The sequence below is a fragment of the Dermacentor andersoni genome, chromosome 3 (assembly GCF_023375885.2).
Source record: "Dermacentor andersoni chromosome 3, qqDerAnde1_hic_scaffold, whole genome shotgun sequence".
In the NCBI taxonomy this organism is placed as follows: Eukaryota; Metazoa; Arthropoda; class Arachnida; order Ixodida; family Ixodidae; genus Dermacentor; species Dermacentor andersoni.
The window spans coordinates 184155293-184179520 of NC_092816.1; the positions used below are offsets into that span (position 1 = coordinate 184155293).

General features: G+C 43.1%; 1 protein-coding gene across 2 annotated transcripts in view; it reads right to left on the reverse strand.

The window, feature by feature from the left end:
* The window catches only part of pkaap (A-kinase anchoring protein pkaap), a 68402-nt gene that overhangs the window by 43735 nt on the left and 439 nt on the right, over nt 1–24228 (reverse strand). For both annotated transcript variants that reach the window (XM_050172749.3, XM_050172748.3), the window contains exons 2-6: nt 21280–21441; nt 17596–18561; nt 6605–6703; nt 5641–5719; nt 2817–2940 (exon numbers count right to left, since the gene is read on the reverse strand). In XM_050172749.3, coding sequence (XP_050028706.1) covers nt 2817–2940; nt 5641–5719; nt 6605–6703; nt 17596–18561; nt 21280–21441 — 1430 coding nt within the window. The remainder of the gene's footprint in view (nt 1–2816; nt 2941–5640; nt 5720–6604; nt 6704–17595; nt 18562–21279; nt 21442–24228) is intronic.

Consider the following 24228-nt stretch of genomic DNA (forward strand, 5'->3'; position numbering starts at 1 on the left):
CTTTCTTTACGGATGTTATATTTTTTGAAATTCAAAGGGGCAAAAAAATTAGGTGTTATCATTCAAGAGAAAAACCTGAGAAATAAACATAGGCTTCTCTGCCTGGCAGACCACTTTTCGAACCTTGTGACATTTTTCACACATGATGGATAGAGGCAATGGCCTTCTAGGGACACAAATGTTCTTTAAACAAGCAAAATCATTCACAGAGACATATAATGAAGAAAGAGCTGCTGCATGTGACGAACTAACCTACAAAAACCTTCCCTGGCAGGCAGGCATCATTATTACTTTTTAATGAAACCACATGAACAAAAACAACAACTGAGACATGTTTGGCTATATCCCTTCTTTACTTCGTTTTTGCACTTTTTTAAACGAAGGAAAAAAAATGAATAGTAGAGTACAAGGGCATGTGTCGCAAGAGGCGTGACCCATTTTCTTATATTACAAGCCCTTATTGACATACGTCATCCTATGAATTTTGAGCATATCTGTGTTCATTCTAGACCTGTGGGGCGTTACGTTCCTGTATGTTTTACTGGTTCTCGTTCCCGCCATACTTCCTTGCAACAAAATGAATGGAATACCAGCTAGACTGTATCAGCTACCGCTCTTTGATTAAAACGTAGTTGAAGTAAACACCCTCTGCACGTCACAGCTACCAGTCAAAATGGAGAAACATCAGCGCTGCGTTATTTCACTTCCAAGTGCATTACCACCATTTACATGTATGTGACTTGCAGGAAATGCAATGCAATGCACCATTGTTGAATTCATGTAAATTTGGCTACTAGAAAACAAAGTTCTTTCGTTCACCCAAGGTCTGCAGGTACTCTATATATAGTACACTTACCGGCTCTTGCTTGCATGTTAAATGAAAAAAAAAGGCAAATGCCATGTTTCATATATGCATTATATGAATAATATGATATACCGTATTTACTAGCATAATGAAATTTCTTTCCCAAAAATACTGCATGATCAGGTACAGTAAAACCTCGTTAATACGTAGTTGGTGGGGAACATGGATCATGTATGCACTAAGCGACGTACTAATTAACTGACAATTGCGAATGAGCAGCTATAGACTTGCCAGTCAAAAAAAAAAAAGAAAAAAAAAAAAAAAACCTTTAATTTTCACTCAAACACACATGCAGAGAAGCTTTATTTGTGAGAAGGCAAAAAAAATCAGTGAGCCAAAAAATCTGTTATCATAAGTGAACTACCCGCCATGACGGCTCTGCAGCGACGACGGCATACTCAAACTCAGCGAGGTCGTGAGCCAGTTTCTCCATCAGGGCCCACTTCTCTGTGTACACCCCCATCACGGTCAAAGCACTAGCCATGTTGGATACGAGAGAGCTATCATCCACGTCGTCATCCATGATGATGATGTGGAAGCGCTAGAAGCTATGGGAGAAGAAAGCAAATCACGGTTACCATGTTTTGATGTCACTATCAATGGCGGCTGCAGTCTGGGAAAGGTCCGCGTGCCGAAATTTTGCTGTCTATTGTCTGCCTGCACAACATTTTGCCGATTCCGCGCCTGTATGCGTTGAAAATTCAAGTAAACACTTTTCACTAACCGTCTGGGATGTGTTAAGCAACAACAGCTTAACCCTTTGAGGGTCAATGACGTAAATATACGGCGCCGTGAACAAGTCGAAAAATGGTCAATGCCATATATTTACGGAGCCGGCTGTATGTTTAAAAAGCGCGCCAGTTTTCTAACTTTTTCTTTTCTGTCATGTGCTGCCACTATGTGGGAATACAGGTGATTTTTTTTGCGCGCGTCCCTCTTTTGGTTTTCGTTGCATGGTTTGTTTTAGCACTAGTTCGCTCCCGCGCGTCTATACTACCGCTCGCGCATTGGCGCGCGGGCGGGCGGGTGGCGGTTTGGGTTTCCTTTTCACGGGTGGTTTCGGCTTCTTGCGCTTGCAAAACTGATGCCTATCTCGTTACTAATCACTCCAAAGGCGACTGCTTGTTTCTCGCTCGTTTAGTGTTCACAGGGGTGCGCAAAGGAAGGATGCTGCCGTGCATGCATTTCCATTGCCTTTTTTTTTGAGACTCGTGAAAACTAATTGCCTCTGCTTGGTGATAAGATGAAGATTAGTGGAAGTTTGTCACACGTTTCGCTTTTTTGACAGGCCCACAACCGCACAGTTTTCTCGTGTGCACATTTTCAAAGCTTTGAACTATAACAATGCATTAAATTTTTTATTCCTTTAAGTTTATTTCCTTTTTTTATTGTTGTGATTCATGAATGAAAAGTAGCTATATACCAATGCAAAATATTTTTTATCTCGCTTTACGGTCACCCTAAAAAAAATTATGGCAACTTTTTTTCGAAATAAGTCCTTAAGATGAATTGGAATCTCCAATAAAAGAAATCGACCCTGGGCAGTCGCATATGGCAAAAAAAATTGACCTTCTAAGGGTTAAGTGGTTAACGAATAATGCATAAGGTTTAGTGGTGACCAGGGTGGGGAATTCAGCGTGACTATACTTAAACTGGATTACTTATTAAGCAAACCTATTCACGAGGTTTTACTGTACTGCTTTTGTGTAACCGCTCTCCTATACTATATAATTTGGCTTCGAGGTTATCACAAACAAACAAACAAACAAACAAAGACTCTTTTACTCTGCCCATTTACGCAGTTAACTCTGATAAAGGTGCAACAGTTTCTTTGGCTTTTGTATGACTGAGGCTCAAGCGCTGCCTCCGGCCATAGTGACCCGTGGCTCGGCAGCACAGAAAGAAAAACATGGGAGTGTTGTTCTCCAAAAGCTTATCTGTATGTACACACCTCCATGAAGTAGAAAAGCGCTGAGTCATTGTACAGGATGTCGGCCAGCGACACGTTGCCACTTGTGAGCACATCCACCTGGTGCTTACAGAGGTATGGGCTCCGCAGGAAGTTTGGGTACAAGCTGCATGGCAGACAAGACAAAAGCACTTTCGTGTCAGCAGACCCCAAAAACTCGTGCAATTCCCATGCATTGTGGAAATCAGTGCAAGTGAAGCATTTGCATTCACTCTGCTGCTGCAGCTGGCTGAATGCTGGTGCGTCACACCATCCCAGGTGCATGTGCTGCCTCGCCGGGGCCTGATGATGTCAATGCTTGCATAAACCAATCAATGTGCTTCATCACCTCTCCTGTCACCTTCCTTCTCTAGGCACCCTCCTCTCCGCAAGCCAACCACGACCACCCCTGACCGCAGCATCTCAAGCCGTCAGAAACCGTAGAAAAAGCTTTGCTTTAAAAGCTAGCACCGTGCGAAAGAATGATCCATTTTCATGAGAATTCCCACCTTTCCATTTCTGTAGGAAACACTGCTATGCAAATTCCTCAATACGGTGCTGCACGAACAGGCAACCTTCTTCAGCACTTCAGCAGCTGTCAAGGTGTGATCCCATTTGCAATGTAAGATTGCACAGGGTGGTGCAGGCAAGTGCCACAGAATAAGAGGATGAGTTGTGCACCACCTTCTACCATGTTAATTCTCCATGTGAAGCCAGCACGTGCCTGGTGCAGAAGGCTTCATGCAAATACTTTCTGAATCCTAAAGAAAAAATAAAATAAGCTGATCCAGGTAGCCACGCAGGCAAATATCAGCAGCTCCATGTCATAGACAGGGAATAGATGCCAGCATCACTTAAATTCGATCACAAGAACTGGTTGAAGAACAGGCTTTTGCTTGACGTATATTACGCACCAAATATTAATTAAAGTAAAATCCTAAGGGCCCTTTGCATAAAACAGCAACTGCAAAGGCTCTTGATAGCAAGCTCAGGTCTCACTGTCACAAGATGCCACTGATGCTTGCACTTTTGCCTAACAGGCGCCACTTCAGGTGCATGCTAATAAACTTGTGCTAGTAAGGTGCAGGTGAAGTGCTATGTGCCTTGGTGAAACCACAATGTGTGCTGCAGTGCCGTACTCTGGTGCCATCCAGCATGCATTTGGCGAATGATAGTTGTTGCCTCTGAGATTTCAGTGTAAGCCTTTTTGTATCCCTTTTCCCACTGTTTTCCCGAGTAGACAGTAAAAAAAAAAAAAGGTTTTACGTGCCAAAACCACGGTTTGATCACGAGGCATGCCATAGTGAGGGACTTAGTATTAATTTTAACCACATGAGGTGCTTTAATGTGTACTCAATGCACAGTACATGTGTGATTAGACATGTGACACACAAGAGGCTTCAGATAAGATTACACGAGCCAGTGTGAACAATCATTATAACATATAGGGGGAAAGCAGAGAAATCTGACAAAATGAAGAGAGCCACAAAGAAGACATGCATAACACAGCAACACACACACAGGAGGTGTATCTTTGGTGCCTCTCCTCATCTTCTGTCAGATTTATACACCGTTCTCCTGTACGGTGAACAACCAACAGGACCACTGGAAATGCTGCTGAACTCTGCATAACTTGCTACTATACGTAAACGTGCAGGATGTAGAAGAGGACAGGAGAGGAAATAATGATACTATGGCAATGCTGAGCAGATGTGCATGCCTGTGCACATCTGTCAGACTAATGCCTAGAAGTAAACAAACCAGATGAAGCTTGACTGCTGTCCTGTCTACTTCTACGTGCCATTTTTTGTATTGTGCTAATACGCACCAAGTAACTTCTTTCATCATGTTTCCGTTTATAACTGCTTCACGCACCACAGCGTTAAAATACAAGGTTTCAAGGCATGAGTGAATAGTGGATAGGATTGGCACAGAGTGCAGCAAACATAGCCGTTCTTTTGCTTTGTTTGTTCAAAGATTTCTCACATTGGACCATCTTTGCTATCGAATGTGAGAACTCTTTCTGAACAAGCTGAACAGTGAAATTCATTCAATTATGCCTAGCTCTTCAGGTTATCAGCATGAACAGACTAAACTGTGCTACCTGATACAAGCAATACCTTAAAAATCTGAAGTACGAGAAAACAAGGCAAAAAATGAATGGAGGGCATTCTAACAGTTTGGTACTCAGCTACGATGAGTTAAGCACAGCCTCACTCTTCAGTAGTTGGTTCCTTAGAACACATAGCTCATCCTGCCAGCCATGGAAATATTAATTTTTTATGGTGTACAGACAGAAGCTATTTCCACTGCAAGCAATGTAGACACAGCACTTTCATGTCAGACGTATCCACATACACATACAAGCATAAGTGCTGTAAAATCCTGCCTAACATAAGCTTGAATACAGTAGGAGATATAAGTTTTGCCCTGTCAAACAGAAATAAAAACAAAGCTGAAAATTATTTGAGGTATGACCAAGAACACTTAGCCTTTGGTACAAAGTGTATCTTAGTTCTTACAGGCCTTGACACCCAACTATGAGAGAAAATTTGATGAGCTGAATAGCAGAAAAAAAAAACTACCATTATATGCAATAATTTGCTGTAACACAGCTCCCTCTGTTCATAATCTGGCTAGTATGCACAACTCTTATAAACCATCATATATAAGTACAAATTCAAACAGACATGCTACTAAAAAAATTTTTAAGCCTGTATAGCGGTACAAACATTCTTGTCTGCAAGCAATAAACACAAGTTAAACAAGCAAACGAAGAAACAAGCAAGCAAAAAAGACACTAAGGCCAACAAACTTTCGCACTTACTCTTTCTCCATTTGGGTTACTGCAAACTGCTGTGCCTCAAAGAAGCATTCTGGCTCAACTGGATTTCGAGACACAGAATCTGGAAAGCCATAGGGAAATGAAATTAGACCTAGTTCATCCCTGGGCAAAACTGATTCAATGGCCAAAAATGGTTTTAAAGGTTCTGCCATTAATCAAAGTAAATGAATATCAAAGCAGTCCAAGAAGCTGACACACGTACTCTACAATATCTTTCTGCAAGAACAATTCTACATTGGATAAATAGCACCGCAGTTATCAGCAAGCCTGCAGTGGTTCTAATGCATTTTAAATATTTTATCACAGCAAAGAATACTGATGATGTTTTCATGCCACAAATATTTTTCACCGTAGCTCTAGAATACGAAAAGGATGAAAACGAAACAGCGCATGCTGAAAACTGCATCTGCAAGTTGTTTACTGCAAATTGTATTTTTGTTCACCACTGTACATTGGCTGTTACAGGCCTACCTGGTCAACTGAGGAAGTCACACAAAAAAAAATAAAGTCTAATTATACAGGTTCACTACAATACAGATGTTTTCTGTGCACAGCAATAACTGCTCCTGAGCATGTTCAAATGCAGCTTGGGGTAACTAAAGGCCAAGTTCAAGGTTTTTAAAAATATTCTGGTGTAACAGCTGTATTGTGTTTCTTGCAACTTGCTCATTTCAGTATGCTCAGTCAGTTTGAAAAATGTTATATAATCTAAGCCGAAACACACACACAAACACTGTTCTAAAGTAATCAACAGTGGGCAGTAATCCCTTTGCCTTGCTTAACCCTTTCTGTGCCATGTTACTACCTTGAATTCTGATCAAAAATGACCAAACTTATTGCTGCAGAATGCTCTACGAAAAGCAATGTAGACAATATTTCAACTGTTAATCATACAATGTCTTATAGAGAGAACTTATACAAATTAGTGTTCAGTTCCCTGTCTTACCTTGAATGCAGTTCCGCAGGTCGTCCGGAACCCCGATTGGAAGTGGTGCGTTTTGAGCAATGTACGTGTTGTATATGTGCATGGCATCTTGACTCAGACCTACAGAGGGAGGACATGATGAAACATGATGGCGATTTCAGTTTTTCAATTTGATCTTCTTTCATGAAAAAGAAAGAAGTAACTATGGAAAGCAGTTATAAATTGTAGCTCGACAAAGGTATCCCGTGACAAGACAGCACTGGTCAGAACAAGACAGGTCATGTACACGAGTAGGGTAAACTGAGGTGGTTGGTATGGGTTCACGTTGAAAATTCAGCATGGCTTACAGAAGAGGAAGTGGATATGTTGACATCGGTGCAGTGTCAACATGTCCCTTTCTCCATTTTTATTCATAAGCCATGTTGAATTTTCAACATGAGATTATGTACAGACATCTCGACAGAAGTATGACAAAAAGTTAACACAGAAGCTAATAACAGTGTAATGAGAACTGCCCATAGTTTCCATGCAGGCAAAACCAAGAAGTTTAATAAACAATGGTCACAGATTATATAGATTTTGCAGCATTCGTAAAAATACTTTTAGATGAATCAATTGCCCATACTTATATAAAAGTAGGAAAAATGAACAGAAGAGTTGAACACATCTATTAAACGCAATCTAGTTACCCTGTTACACTGGAAGCTTGAAGGTGCTACGGCTTCCCATGCCAGTTGAGGGGGAACTCTGCCACGCAAACTATGTGATTTACGGATTCTGACGAAACTTCACTATTTATGCATTCTCACAAGGTGAATTCATGTAAGCTATTTTCTGCTTTTCATAAATCATGCGGTTTCTTTTTTCATGTGACCCCAACAGTGATGAGTTGTCTATTGCAAGAGCGGTACCTCAGGTTCAACTACTGAAGCTGTTGTATTTCTCATTAATGTTAGACATACATAAGACAGATGCTTGTACGTTTTTATTATTATAATAAAGCTTTCTTAGAATGGAATGAATTGCCTTCGAATCTATAGACGTAGTGCCTCGAACAGAGGAAAATATGCCATGCAGGGAAAATTACAAGGCCAAAACTCTTTCCTGTAAGGTCAACCTTAACCTGCATCTAAAAGTGCTGCATTCTTGTTGATCTAGCATGCCTGTCTATCTCGGTCACCTGTGGCTAATGATTCCAAGTACTTCACAACCACTGCTTCCCTGTAGATATCCAAGACGTAAAGTTGCTAGTGCTTTTTTACAGCGAAGCTGTACACCTCTACCGCCCAAGGAAATTTTCGTGTTGGCGTGGTAAGCAAGAAACTCCCCATACGTGGGCCGATCCCGGAGATAGTGCAATCCCGGGCCGACCCGCGGCGGAGGTGAAGTAGGCGTTAACCACTCCCCATACGTGGGCCCATCCCGAATTTTTTTCCCCTTTTTTTTAAGAAGGTCGCTGACCACAGTTCATTGTTGCTGGACATAAATCCTTGAGAACTTTGCAATGCCCACAGAATTAATGCCGTTTCAGTGTCTTATACGTGTGCGCGAGGCTGCTACCACAATTTTATTCCCTGCAGGTGTGCCCTGTGCACAACCGCGCACGACAAGGTTAGTGCATCAAAAGAAGCAACAGAACTGGTGAGAACAATGATATTTACGATGTGTTGCATACGTCTTGGAACACTGCTGCTTAGGCCTGTGCTGCAAGCAAAATTATATGCGCAAAGATTTTTTTAGTAAAACGAGTTGGAAGGTAGACAGCAGGTTGTTTGCTCTTGGTGCCAGGGTGTCGTAATTGTTGTTCACAATAAATTTACATTGGGCATAAATTTTTAATGTGGGTGGACAGTTGCTTTCCAAGTATGCTAAGTGTGAAATAGTTGATGTTCTCACGTTTTGACGTTCCCACAGAGAATTCTTGCGTGGAGTCCACACTCCGTAAACTTGACAAAACTCACTCAAGAACTCAAAAATCTTAATCTGTTCTGCTTTTCATAATTCTGAATATAACAGAAACTTGGTGAAACTGAATCTTCAATGGATAAAATTTAGTGGTGCCTGAAGGGGTTTTAAATGCACTAAAACAGCTGCCTTGACCTCAAAGATGATCATTGAGAACACTGACTGCAACATATGTGGCAAGAGCCAGGTGGCAAGTGTAGCGCTGGGCAGACTTATTGCTGTTTCACAACATGTAATTTAAATTCTGAGGCTTCATGTGCCAAAACCATGATATGATTACGAGACACACCATAGCGGGCAACTCCGCATTAATTTTTGGCCAGCTGGGGTTCCCGAAACTGTGCACCCAAATCTAAAAGCATGAGCATGTTTGCATTTTGCTATCATAATGCAGCTTGCCACGGCCGGGATCAAACCCACGATCTCGAGCTCTGCCCTGCAATGCTACAGCCACAAGCTAAGGCAGTGGGTGTTTTACAGATATCACAAGATCGTTTGTGTTCTTATCTGTCATCGTCCATGTGTCGAAATACCCAGGCCATCATTTGCCACCCACAGCACAAAGTTTTGATTTGTAGTGCAGGAAGCCATCAGTGGAATGCAGGAGAGTGAGGCATTCTGTTAGAGCATATCTATTTCTTTTCTTATGCTGTTATTTATGGCACAAGTAAAACCCTTGAATGCAAGAAAACCGACAAGCATGCCTGGATAAACATTCTTGAAAATTGATGATGGGTTAATAGGACGCATTATGGAAAGAGATAGAGCTCTTGGTGGACCATAAATTGGAAATCTTGTCGTCGCCTGAGAAACTTGTTACACGAAGGTTTGTGCTCTCAATAGAACGACAAGGAGATGCTTCAAAACCTATTTTTGTGCTCCTGAGTGTTTTATAAAGATAGAAAAAAAAGCAAAAAAAAACATAATCCCCTGCAATCTGCATGAAATCTGTGAGATGCGCTAGATGGAAATTGTAAAATTCATTAAATAGAAGACTCAAAAGAAAAAAAACATTTTACCACCTGCATTGTGTACCTCTGCCTTCTAACCTTAAGGAAGTGTTTCACAAATTGGCACACTGATCAAAAAAGCCAACATTCGTACTTGTAAGGGGAAAACATTTTTACTTAGGACTCTTGTAGTGAGAGGACTTCTTACCAGTAGCATTGCCTACAATTTTCCCATAAAAGATTGTTGTTGCCCGATTATGAAGTACACTAACTTCCGAGCATATTTTATTACTGCCTAGCTATTTTTACATGTTGGCAACTTTATTTGCTTTTATAGAAAATATGCGACTTGATACCAACATTGTAGAAAAGCACATTTGTTTAAATACGTTGCGACATCAAGACAGCCCAAATACTAACTTCTTGTGACAGAAAAGGAATCCTGATTAGAAAATTACGGTCTTACTACAGGCGGGAAAAATTAAAACCAATATCAATTTGACTGTAACCATATTCCTACAGTAAAAAATAAAAGACAGCGAGAGTCAAATCAATAAAACATGAAACAATAGGTTACTACCTAAAATTTAAAAAAAATTTACTTTTATTCAGGCTGCAAGAAAGAGTTTCGATAATTGCATCAATGTGTTGTGGTCTATACCATCGTTAATTCTGTGAACAACTTTATATTGTCTGCATTTACTGTAATAGGTTTTGAGGAGTGCTGCATTTTTTAGTATTTCTACGTTTAGTATTTTACCTGTTAATTCAATTGTGCACTTTAGTGCTTTACTGTTTTCTTCGAACTTTTCTTTACTATAACCCCTGCAACTAAGTTTGCCCATGAAATATTTTCATTAGGCAATCACTAATGAATTAAACTGGCACATCTGGAGCAGTCCTCCTCAAGGTCGCCCAAGTTCAAGATTTGAATTTCATAGACCCGAATTTGCCAGCAGAAAACAACCTGCTGGATCATTGGGGACGTTATAAAGTGTGTGTGGCTAGTTCCAGAAGCTTTAATTTGGTATGAGTCCAACTTTGTGTGATTATTAAGGTGGCAGGCTTATTTCAGTGTCATTACGGTTTATAGTTGTGGTGCTTGAGGTACTAATAGTGATGACGTAACGTGTAGCAGCATGCAAAATGCAAAACGGATGCATTGTAGGATGTTGCCTACATAGAGTGCTAAAGCCAGACACACTACAGTACCATCAAGAGGCATAAGTATAGTGGCCCACGCTTGAATTTCAGGCTGAATTGGTGTTTGAGAGCAAGGTGTTTTGCTACAGAGAGATTTGGTCTGATACAACCAGTGGAACCTTAAACCTGCTCCAGGGACTGTATTTCGTAACGATTTATCTCCCATTCAACCTTTCGAGTATTGTTTCAACAAGTGTTGGTACTTACTGCCACGACAATATAGAGAACCAAACAAATTGACAAAGAACGAACTGCTTTTCTTGTACTACTTTGTGAAATGTAGCAATGTCTGACAGCCTTAACCCTAAGCAAGTGAATGCAGTGAGTGGTCATAAGCTCCACAACTAGAGTGATCACAATTTCACACTAAAGTGCAAATGTGCATGTGCAGCCCATTTTCACATTGCATCCAGTGTAAACGTTGCTGCAGCAGGCAAAGTTGAGTTGTGCCTTCAACCCGAAATTTATTTACTGGTGGTGGTTTTGGGGACACTGAAAAGAAACACTACCTAAGGTTAGACTGATAAGGTATTCTTTCAAATCTGTACTTTTATTAATTTCATGTAATAGGTTGATTATCAGAAGAGAAAAATGAAGGCCAAAGTTCAATTTCTTGAATTTCACTTCGAAACTCCAGTGTGATGTCTTGAAGTATTTTATTTTTTTTTTATTTTAGGCCTCTGTGGCTCAGTAAAAGCTTTAAATCTTGCCTCGGTCAGTATTTGGCTCTTCTAAAATACAATATAATCCATATTTACTGACAAGAAGTTAAATAGGAGCGAGCAGATACCATCCAAATCTATGACGTCACCAGAAAGATGGTGGAGAAACTCTAAGGTGAGGACGCCACCCGTCTTTTGTTCTTGCAACTTTCCACGCTTCCTTTTACCGGTAGGAGTGGCTTTTTTGGTATTGTCACAGGGCAATTAAATAATACTACAGCTAAAATAATTTCACTCTTTGTTGCCCCTTTAATGTCCCAAAGCAACACTGGGACTGCGAGAGATACCATAGTAGAATGCTCTAGATTAATTTGGCTCTTGCTTATTTATCGTGCAGCCGAGGCTCTTAATGCATTAGCATCAGGAGTGTCAAACTTGAAAAATTTGTATGTGTAGCATGGGAAGCTGGTAGGTAGGTCACATGGCATAGTGCACAGTAAAACCGTCTTATAACGAAGTTGAATGGGAGCCAGAATTACTTGGTTATACATAGACTCCCTTTAAGACGACCTCGAAGGAACCATAAAAATTTGTTCATCTTATCAGAAGAATAATTGGCAACACGACCTGGTAGGTACAAATATCTTACTTCAATATGGTAAATGATTTAGACTAAAAGTGGGGGGAAAATGACATAAAAAGCAGTTATTTAGCTGAACTAAAAGAAAACCGTTTTCAAGTGGTACTCTTGATTGGTTCATCCAGACCGTGATGGATGTTTGGCACTTCTATGCAAATCGATGAGCAGCTACAAACAATGTCATCTAACCTATTGACCTTAAAAATTTTTCTGTGTCTTCGTGCTGCTGGAAAAAATTCACTAGGGAGTTTAAACAGGCATCTGCCGTCTCACAGGTCATCAGTGCAGGCTCCAAGCTAGTGAAAGTATGAAGGAGCGCGCTGAGCGTGCGGCAAATCAACGCAACCTGGAGGGAAGTCTAGGTGACATTGAGTGAAGTGGGGAAGGAGAAGCGAGGTGAAACGTCGTGGAGGAGAAAGGCAGGCAGAGGCGCGCTGGGTTGGCCTCCTCTGGCAGTTGCTAGAGGTTTCGTTTGCGATATGGACGTGCCGGATTCGTCTCGTGATAACATCGTCCTTGCCCGCTGTATGCTGTGTGTGCAAGTGAAGGCATGCGACGGTGAGCCGATGATGGCGGCTCAACCTGACATATGCAAAGGAGGAAAGGGCGAAGTGTGCCACCTTCTGTCACGTGCATGGTATCAGGAAGGGGAGGGAGGGGGGTGCTGTACTTCAACTGCGTGCGGTTGCACGGGCTTTATCATGAACACGATCTGCTTTGGAGGCACAGTCTAAGTTGGCCGATGGCTTGTAGCTTTGCGTACACTGTGCTCTCGCCACTCAGTTTGCGTTGAAGCAATAGACAGCGAGAAGGTAACTTCACTCGCTGCTGCTGCTGCGATTCCTCATGCCAGCGTTTTGACAGCGAGGGCCTGCGGTCATCAAGTGTGATGTGGTCATGTTTGCCTGTGTGTGCTAACACCATTATTTTTAATTTACTTAGTAAGTGAATGCTTACAATGGGGCGTTCTACTCCAGCGGCTGCTGCACCTGGTGCAGCTACATGAGCCCTACCTTGCACATGATCTGTGATGCCGACAGTCTAGACGCACCAAGGGCCGATAGCTTTATATGCGCTATAGCACTCATACACTTGCGTGGCCCCCGCATTCACGAAGTGAAATGTCATTGTCTCGTTTTGTCTCCTCCTCTTATTTTCGCCTCTGTCCACAGGCGGTGCGTATCGCATCGAGGCACCCTAGCCTACAGGATCGGTAGCTGTGGCAGTCACTCTGAATGTTCGTCTAAGCCGAAGAGCACGTCTGAGGCGGTTGGTCTTAAGCAATTTTTTTTTTCCGTTGCGTCTATGGAAAACCAAACTAACGTTCCCATGTTGTTCGATATATGCGAGAATTCGACTTAACTGAGTTCGTCTTAATGAAAGTTCCCTGTATCTGTTATGTTACCACATCCTGTTTCACTATAACGAGATGTGACAGTGTATGCAGTCAAACTCACTTATAACGATTCCAGTTTTAAGAATATTTTGGCTATAACAATGAGAAGCTGCTGCACAATCAACTTTTGTGCTTTCCATGGTGAAATAACCTGCTTACTATAATGCCCTGATGCTGCATGATTGGTTATAACGATGAAGTCTGGCTGCTGAATGTCCGTGCCGAAAAGTAGTGAAATGCAATATCCCTGAAAAAAAAAGAAAACGAGAAATTCAAACCGCTGAACGCAGGCCCTGACAGCTGCCACGTGCTCATTTTCCAGCCTTCTCCGCACGCCTCTCTCCCATCGCCCTTCCACCCCTCCGAACACGAATGGGCTGTGCCCATAGCTCTACGCCATGCCACCCGCTGAAACACGAATGGACCGTGCCAACTGCACTACTCCCAGATTGCTCGCTAGCTCCTCGTTCAGTACAGTTCTGCAAACAGCTTAATTGCTCATGTTCGTCTTTGTTGGTTTCGTTGAAATAGTTCCCGGCCACGTGGTTTCCCAGCCTCATTTGACTCACCACCGAAACGAAAGATGGCTGATCTGCCCGCTGATCATCAGCAATGCATGATGTTGCCGGTGAAAAGAAAGTGCACAGCTACAGATTTGGAAACTAAGTGCTTCTAACGATGAGGCGATCATCGCGAACATGCTTGCATCGGATAGCGACGGCGACTACGGCAGTGATGACGTCGTAGGGCAGGCTGCTTCAACATTGTCCTCAAAGGAGGCCTGCCAGATGATTCAGTCCTTCCAAGGTATCGTTTTCGTGAGGGACCTTCCACTGCACTAGGTGGAGCGCTTGGATGCCTTGGAGAAGGATGTCAGCATCATCATCATCAGCCTGGTTACGCCCACTGCAGGGAAAAGGCCTCTCCCATACTTCTTCGACTACCCCCGTTATGTGCTAATTGTGGCCATGTTGTCCCTGCAAACTTCTTAATCTCATCTGCCCACCTAACTTTCTCCCACTGCAGAATCTCCCGCTGCACTATGTGGAGCACCTGCATGCCTTGGAGAAGGATGTCGGCAAGCTTCACATAAAGAATGCAAAGTTGACAGACATAGGGTTTTCTCGTGCAAGCCAGTGAGAAGTATGTGGCGAGATGCTTGTGGCGATCTCGCCTCAGTGTTTCTTCTGGATTTCTCAAGCTGACAGGTTGCCACGGCGACCTTCTCGCATTTTTTAAAAGGCCCCTTTTGGGGCCACCAAAGCAATGCCTTGGCAGAGCTCGCATATCGCTTGCCCCCTGTGACACCTCTTTGCAGTTGTTATATCAGTACCATTCTTTAACGCCAACAGCCATGGCTTCTTACATGCGATCAGAGCGCCCAGGAAGCAGTTAAATGAGTAAGTACAATCAGCAGCCAGATGGAGAAAGGTGGTGGGGAGGGGCACTGGCCTCCCCGCCATTACAGTTTTCTCACAACAGCTCTGCCATCCCCTTATTTTGATTTTTTTCATGGAAACCTGTTATGAGAATTATCGATTATAACAATGGAATGTTCGTGGGACTTGAATATTGTTATAAGCGGGTTCGACTGCATATATGTGCACATATGGAGCGCAACTGATGTTGGTCTGCTCCGGATACCATCAGTCGCACTTCATTCTTCGAATAGACAGCATGTGTGTCGAATGACCTCCTGAACGACACTTTGCAATGTGGTGAACGCAGTTTAAGTCATGAATGTGGGACCTAAAAGAGGTACAACATAAAGCCAGACATTTCTCTCGCATTTACCGCAGAATTGCCACTGATTTATTTTGGGGCAGCCATCAGAATGAAGCCAATACAGCCGGAAATTGAACCTCAAGCTACGCAGCACTCGAAACATCTTAGCCACTGCATGCTCATGAAAGTGGATGCAGTGCATGACTGAACGAAACAGTATGGTATTTATTTATGCAAACGTCAGGTGAGCAAGTATGCCTGTGGCAGGAGGGGATGCAAGAATCAAGGCCTGTGCCTGTGCCTGTCTATACCTTGCATAAGCTAAATTTCAACATAGAGGAAGAACAAATGCAGAACGTGTCAAGAAAAATGAGGAGGAGGACAAATGCATCGTGCAGATAGTGAAGTTGGACAAGGCTGAACAACTCAATAATACATCCTATGACAGTGTCTGCCTGGGCCAATTAAGTCAAGTATAATTTTAAAGCAAAGCTCAAGGAACATCACTTCTGTCTACACCAGGCTTGCCCATCTGTCGGCCACAATTTGACAACTAGAGAGCACATGTACAGTAGAACCTCAATCATGCGTTTTCGGAAAAAATGAAAGAAAGAACATACCGTACTAACTGGGAAAATGCACAATCTGAAGTAACTAAAAAATTCGGCAAACTCAACCGTAATTAAAATCTACGTAATGTGTAGCATTGCACGAATCGTTGCAGCACAAGAGGTGGCGTCGCATGCCACACCTGCGGGCGCCGAGCATCTTGGAAGACACGCATTGTCATTTTTACGGCTTCGGCAAGCTTTTGTTTGCACTCCTCGAATTTGGCCTTAGTCAGCGGCTTATTCAGAGAGGACATTTTTGCGGGATGTTTTGACGTGCCCACTCGTTAAGAATCTGAGTGGCCTGAGGTGTATTTTGTCATGTTCCTATATTGTAGTGTGTTAAGCCAGCGACAGAAAAACAAAACAAAATTGAGTTGGCAGGCCATAATGAGACAAAGGATACAATGCCACCAGAGCAAAACATGATGTTGACTTAGTGCTGCTTGTAGCAGGTAACAGCAGTGCGTTTGGGTTATCGCCCATCAAAAGTGTACGCTATGCTTCTAACGGCACTATGTTACACATGCTCTGAAACAGGTGTAGATGCTTATTGCAATAGTGCTGGTGACAATAGCTGTGAATGCAACACGTGACAACTTGTGAGGAGCTTTGATGGTACCAGAACAGGAAACTGGGTGCACGCCAGCATGTTCACGCGACATGGGCGGTTGAGTACTGCGCTGCGGGGAAGATGCCCTGGCGGGTGCCTAGTGCTCAGGATCGTGTGCGCCTCGTGCTTTTTCTTGCTTGCATGGTATCTAGCAGTCAGAAAAAGTGTCATACGATCGCAGTTTGGCGATGCACTGAACATTGGCGTCGAAAAATTTTCTGGGAACGTATTAACTGGCAAAAAAGAAGTTTAACTGTACCAGGTAATTTATTGGGTTCTCAATCGCGAATGATGGCACCGGAAAATTGTACAAGTGGGATCGTATCATTGAGATTTTGCTGCAGATTTCTTGCTGCAGTATCCCATTTTCCCCGACATTTTTGGGTGTCTCTTTTTGTGTTTTTGCTTTGTCAATTGCAGTACATATTTAAGGTAAACTCTTCTGAAAATAAAACACTCAGAAGTTGGTGCCTGCGTATATCAATTTCTACATGCCATTTCACTTGACTAATGTATTTAGTATATTGTTTTACTTGTGTATTTTTCTAGGTATCGTACTTTTGTATAACTTTTGTGTTTTCTTTTGTAAAAATTTTGTATAACTTTTGTGTACTTAAGTTGTTTTTTTTCCATAACGCGCAAAGCTCGCATTTCTTCATGTATCGGTTCCCCCTATGTAATACCCCTTCGGGGGCCTTTAGGGGTATTATGAAATAAATAAAAACATGCCTCAGTGTTGAACTTGTTCTATTGCAAAGTAATTGGTGTCAAAGCTCTGAATATCTTGGGTGCTGAATTCATCAGCCCACTCCACACAGGAACTTTAAGGTGGCTGTTGACAAACATCTGCACGAGTGCTACTGTCTTGACAACTAGCACACTTGTGTTCCCAGTCCGCAATTCCACCTCAGCAACCCAGTACTACAGTGCAGCAAAAAGCTACAGACCCCACTTAAATTGAAGGAATGGGAGCTGGCAGCACATTCTGTGGTTGACACGAAGCAGTCGCCTGAATCCTCGAGCAAGTGCTGGGATTTCATAAATTCAAATGTGTCAGAGGAAAACAAGCTAATCCAGGTTAGATGGTCATGAAAGCTGCCATAGTTCTGAAACACAAATTTTTTCCTTCTCCTATATGAAGATTCTGGTACCAATTTAGTGTTCTTGTTTCTAATACTTCTAGCTTTTTGCTTCGTGAACATTTACTGAACTGAGCAGCGAAAAAGAAGTGACTTAAGAGTGAAACTCACTGTCCCGCCGTCCTGCCACTGGCCTCGTTGAGATGTCCGGGCCATCAAGGGTCTCCCCTGTTATGTCAACTTTGTTGCCTTCCTGCGAAGACGACGTCTGTACCACTGGCGGTGCACCATTCAGATTGCATGTGAACATTGTCCTCAAGTTTGTCCCACCCGCACTGCTCCTGTGACCACCAGCTTCACCCCCTTCACCACCTGCCGGTTGCACTACTGACCCACAGGGCATTACACCCGCACTTCCCCCCTTTGTGGCAACACTCGGTGCACAGTCCTGCTCCTGGCGGCAGGTGCAATGCACAGATGACGGATGCACAACGGACCCTCCTGTGACGGCTTGTGGCGAATCCTCAGGTAAGGAGTTTGCCGCTTGCAAAGGGTCCGTTCCACACGGCACCAGTGCTGCCATTGCACCCAAACGTGGACTCGACGAAAGACACTGGCTATGCGAACTTTTGCACGGGTTCTTTCGGGAACCTAGGCACGGGAGTCCAGGCATCGGGGAACTTTCACACGTCTGCTGCTTGTTACTCGGGCAGCGAGCCACCTCCTCATCGAGCCCATTACCGAAAGGGCTGGCCGCAGCCTGCGAGCGAGGAATCCCGCATTCCGTCGCTTTGAGGCACTTGTCTGCATCGCAGCGACCCACGGGCTGGCAGTCGCCTGCCGAATGCTGCTCTCCGTCTGGTTCCCTTCCGATCTTCTCTCCGTTCGCTGGTGTCCCGTTGGGCAGCGGAGAGTCCTTGTCCGAGGCTCGGCACGACGCCGAGGACCGGCGGAGAAGGCACGAGGCATGGAAGCTCTGGGCCTCCATCCAGAATTTGACCAGAGGTCGGGCTCCTTGCTCCTCGGCAAACTGGATGAAGTAGGCCAGTGCCCCGGCGTCCTGCAGTACCTCGTCGAGGGTCTTCGAGAGGCGAGACTTGGTCCGGACGCACAGGTTTGGCTCGTACTCTTCCTCCGCTGCACAGTTTGAACACCGGTTTCAAAGGGACACCAAGTAGACAGAACAAATCCCATTAGACTGATGAAGTACTCTTGTAAAAACTCCATTTTGGTTAAGTTTGTGGTAGCAGGGTAAGTACAAGAAGACAAAATTAAAGCCAAACATTGAGCTTTTGAATTTTGTGCCACAACCTCGGCATCAGCACGTCTATGCAAAGCTCATAGATTTCAAATAATTTTTTTCCATGTTTGTGTTGTTGTGGTGCAGTCTCTAAACTCTCCAAGTTCAGTCTCTGGCTCCTTCAGAATATGTTGTCTGTCTTTACCAATAAACAATTAACTAAGCCTGATAAGGCACTGTCAAAATCAACAATGTCACGGTGAGCTGTTGCGTGAAGTTCAAGGTGACAGTGTTACTAGTCCTTTTTTTTTTGTTTCTGCATCTTTTTCAGCTTACCAAGTGTCCTCTCATGGCAAGAGTCGGTCTCTTGGTATTGGATAAGCGTAATTTACTAATACAGCTAAACTTATTTTTTTATTTAGGGTCCCTTTAAGCATTTTGGTAATAAGGTTTGACTTTGTAGGAAGGTTGACAACACCCAAGTGGCCACTGTAAACCATCATTTCAGAATGCTCCAACACTGCTTAAAAGGTTAAGAAGGGCAGCAAATAAATGCTCGTGCTGTCCTCCCCACCTACAGTTCTTGCACGGAGTATCACACCAAGCTGAATGAGACTAGCCCAACTGGGAGTGCTTCCAAGGAGAGCATCTTTTAATTATTAATGCGCAAGCATTCACTGGTGAGCGCCCCAGCAAAATCTGACGCAAAAAGTGCAATGCCTTGAACCTGCACAGAAATGCGTAATTTGAGAAGTTAAGACATTTAATCATTATAATAGTGTAAATGTAGACAAATGATAGCTTTATAAGTGATAAGGAACAACTGCAAAAGATATATATACAATTCATGAGAGAGAAAACTGTTCTCGTCAGGCCGCCTTAAAAGCTTACTTTCCTGCATTATGCATATGTGCGCAGAAAAGCCTGTTATGGGGCTGCTGAGTATAAAAATAATTGATTAGTACATATGATAATAGTTCAATAATAATAATAAATGATTGGTGGCATTAAAAAATTAAAAAGAAAATTGTGATGTCTTCGCATCAAGTCGTAACAAAAAAGGAAAAAGAAAATAAAATTTAAAAAAAGGGGGAAAAAGAAGCAGTTGAGGTCAAACCAGTTATGACCAGTGCTGGGCCGCATTGAAGGTACATGTATATTAGACACTCTTTGGGTATCTTGTACCTGTGTTATGGCAAGACGTGTATCAGAACCTGCATTTGTAATACATGAATACTTTATGCTTAAATGTCATAGCTGTTAGTGGTGCCACTTCTATCATGTTTCTAAGTGTTCATTGTGATTGTGTGATACGGAACCACCTTTATATTTTACTTGCATATATTTTCCTTTATTTTCTAGCCTACCCTTAAATTTCTTGTAACAAATCACCAGGTAATCGGAGCTACAAGTGGCAGTAGTGTGAATAGTGGCGGTATACTGTGACGCTTTGTGCCACTACGATATGTATGAAATATTTTTAGCCTGCACAAGTTTTCTCATAGAAGAAAAATCGTGAGAGGATTGCACGTTAATGAATATGTCACTAATGAATGCTTTACGCCAGCAGATAAGTAGAATATGAAAGGTCACCGCAGCTTTATGTGCTCTCTGTAAAGACGACACGTCACAGAAAATGTCAAAGTCAAAATACATATATAGTGTCCCAAGCGCTTTGCTTTTTCATTTTTTCACTGAGTGTGTGCTAGGTAATGACATGGTGGTTTATGATTACACTATTCTGATGTATATTGCTGTTTGATCATCCTGCACAGTGTGTGGTTGCCACCTTTGATGCTATAGCTTTTTCCAGGCGAATCAATTGCCTTTAGCTGAACCAAGAGAAACATTTGCAAATCTTGTAGGACAACTAAATAAAAAAAATTAATTAAATACTAATACTACACATAGCTCTATTGTGAAAATCCAAAGACGATAACAAAGCCAGGTTATTGATACGAGACCCAGCATTTCGTGTGACACAGCTTGAAGGCCATCTTGCACGAGCTTAGTACACAGCCAGGCTGCAGAGAGATGACCAGCCTACAACACTTCAAAACACAAACAATAAAAAGCAAACAAATGCTAAATTTCTCGAAAAAAATCATTCGCATTAAATGAAACTAGTCACAGGGCAACACCATGGATGGCACGGAAGACCGCTGTATCCATCAGTGTGCTTCCGAACAAAAACTGAGCTGTGGCAACAGCAATGGCAGTACTAGACAGTCACCAGCTGTGTAGAGTACATGCCTGGGCAGATATAAATGCATTATGAAAGCAACTGTGTTTGCTCGTTTCATGAAAAGGGATGATCCGGATTACAAACGGTAACAAAACTTGGACTGAAATGGCCTGCTCCCATACAAAGCCGCGCCTCGTAAATATAACACACACACACAAAGTAACAATTGCAGACTTACTCCAAAGTATGTAGTATCTCACCTGGCTAAAATCACCACACCTCACTGCATGGCGTGAGTGCAAAGGAAACATGTTTGTTTCTGCAATATTGTCTGGTTGAATTAATATAGCATTGTTTTCCTCCAAAAGCGGGGGTGCGAGCTCCCCCGAAGAAAGGCTGATGGTGCGCACAGGCAGTGTCTGCCACTCACCAGACTGCAGGGGAGACGGTGGCGGGGGATCGGCATCCTCGAGCATGCTCGCATCGGCAGGAACAGCGCCATTGGGGGCATGGAGGCTGGCCTGGGAGCCATGTCTCGACACCTGCCGACCGGACACCTCACCCCCAAGCTCACCCGGGTCTTGTGGTTTGTCTGCATTCAGGAACACAACAGGAACACTGGTCAGCCATCACCACCACTTTGCAAATTTGCAGCACAGTTTGTTGAACAAAACACGTGCTTGGGCAAGTTAGTGAAGCACTGTAGGCGTCTAGTGCAAGAATGCAATCTAAAGCAACTTGGATGGGTAGTGTAATTTTAGAGACAAGGGCAGACAGGGAACATTACAAGAAGGGTCGAGAGATTGCGCCACCATCCCGCGCTATGTTTTGCGGGATGGCGGCAGCACCGCTCGATACTTCTTGCATTGTGTGCACCCAATTAAGAATATAAAATTCTTAATTCCTTCTGCAGCTGCATACATTTAGGAATTATGAAAATGCAATAAATACAGGGAAACTAATTTTCAATCAACAGAAACAACTGAAAAACACACGGAATGAAGACAAATGAACTAGCCTGCATGTTCTTATTTGTGTGCACCCTTCATGCTATGTGCTTGCAGATACGAGAAGAGGCACAATTTAAATAGGTCAGTGATTCATAGGAGCATCATGTTGCCTTTTAAGGGAATTTAGCACCGAACTCTTGCCACTGACTACACTGAACAAGGACAGCACAAGATGCAACACATCCTAGTGCCAATCTTGTTCTGCTATTATACACAGATATACATTGTGTTAATATTATGGAAAAATGGAGCCTTAAAGGAAAATCTGAACCAGGACATCAAAAGTAAACATTTTTGCTTGGTTAGAACTTCAATGGGTGCCACAATGTTCCTTGTAGAAAAGATCAAAGTGCTCTGCTAACAAAATCCACGAACAAAGGGCTTGCATCCTTGATTCAAAACGATTCAGTTGTGTCTGTTTGTCGCCAACTACTCAAACAAGGCTAAAACAAACTGTTCCAATTGTCCACAACTGTGAGTGGTTCAGTGGACAAGCTAATCTCACACTACTCAATTGTGTGAAACTCTGCTCCCGAGTTCAAATTCAGAACCAATGATTTTTCTTATAGTTCCAAGAAGCAAACTGGAGGTCATATCAAACATGGCAAGAGATTAGATGCAAATAAGTATGACTCGACACTGCCTTCACAGTCAGTAATCTCTGCAAATTAAACACCGCTGACCAAATGAGAGAAGTTTTCCAAGCAGGTGATACTATTGTTACATGATCAGGGCCATAGCTCAGCCATAAGATATACAGACTGGAGCACTAGCAGTGTGAACTAAAAGCATAATGCCCAGAGCTATTCAATTATTATAACTGCCTGTCATTGGGTGGCTGTCTTTGCTAACAGTATGTGTGCTGTCACAATTAGCTGGCTCCTGTCCTTACTAACAGCTAAAGTGCACAAATTATTTTGTGAATAAAGGCCCACATTCTCATTTCACAATGCATTTCTTTTATGCTTGTTTTTCCATTATAATGGAAAGATAACTATCACTTGGGAAAATAATGTGCTAATTCAGTCTCAGGTGTGTACTTTCCTGCTTTGCTTTGCCAGGTCAGACTCGGCTTGTTTTATATGGGTGTCACATGGTGACTCATATAAATGCACTGTGTGACATCAGCGTAAGACAAGACACCACTACACACAATGTTGATGCTTGCCAATTTCATACTCAAAGGCAGGATCAAGAGGTACATCCTGTCTCTCTGCTCACACCGCTCAACTTTGGTATCGTACAGGTCCCAATGCAGCTTGCACGAAGAGCCACACACTGCCTTGTGATTGTGGAACTTTAGTGGTACTTGCAGATGTATCAAGTTATATGGCTTGGCATCTGCACACTTGTCTAAACTTTATGACCTTCTACAGGCAATAAACACCATGTAACGTAAGGTGTTGCAAATTAGCAAAAAAGCATGGGACAACAGGAAGCACAACCCTTCCGGTGCGTGCTTCTCCTCTCTGTTCAATGGGCTTTTACCACCGTCTACAAACGGCTGTTTGTTAATCATGCCAGATGTCAAGTTACCTCTCATGACTTCATCCAAGACACGCAATTAACAGAAGACAGCTAAATATGTTCTCCACTAAAAATGGCCGGCGTTAAGTTCCCGTTTTTGATGCTGCGCAGCTGACAAGCAAAAGGAATCCGACACTCGGAACGCGAATATAAAAGGCACTCGTGATGTCAGGCACTGCTCTAACTCTTGTCCGAGCAAAGTGCCTGAGGCCTTGACAGCGGCGCGCTCTAGAGATGACGCGGAAAGACAAGAGCAGATAATACCGCAATTAAAGGCGATAAGTGCGGATCCATATCAGAGCACATTAATGGACGGAGACACTCCATTCATATATAGTACGTAGGACGGCCCGACAAGTGCACGGTATGTCAAGAGATTCGGGCCGATCGGTGAACGTCCTCGCAAAACGAAGGAAAAACATGCGGCGAGCACGCAACATCGCGATGTGTGTCACAAGGTTAGCGGCGGATGCTTGAAGGAAATGTATACACCTGCCACACAACGCGACGCGCGATGCAAACATTCAGCCGTCAAAACAAAAGTGCTGTCATTGGACAATGCGGCTATCTGCTACATGCCCGCTTGCGCAGGGTTGTAATTTAAGCGGTCGGACTTCGGAATGGGACGCGAACGCAGAAATTAAATGCTTCGAAACACGCACGCCAACAAGCAAGCCGAGACTGGCCAGTCAAAAAACATTTTCTGCTGGGAAAGGACAAGTTATGCGTTCCTTTTACTTCAACGGGTACACAGATCCTGAGAAAAAATCCGAGAACCCGGGGACTTTCTATTAGCGGCTACCACACAACTTGGTCGCTCGTGACGAGACGGTTGGCGAAGT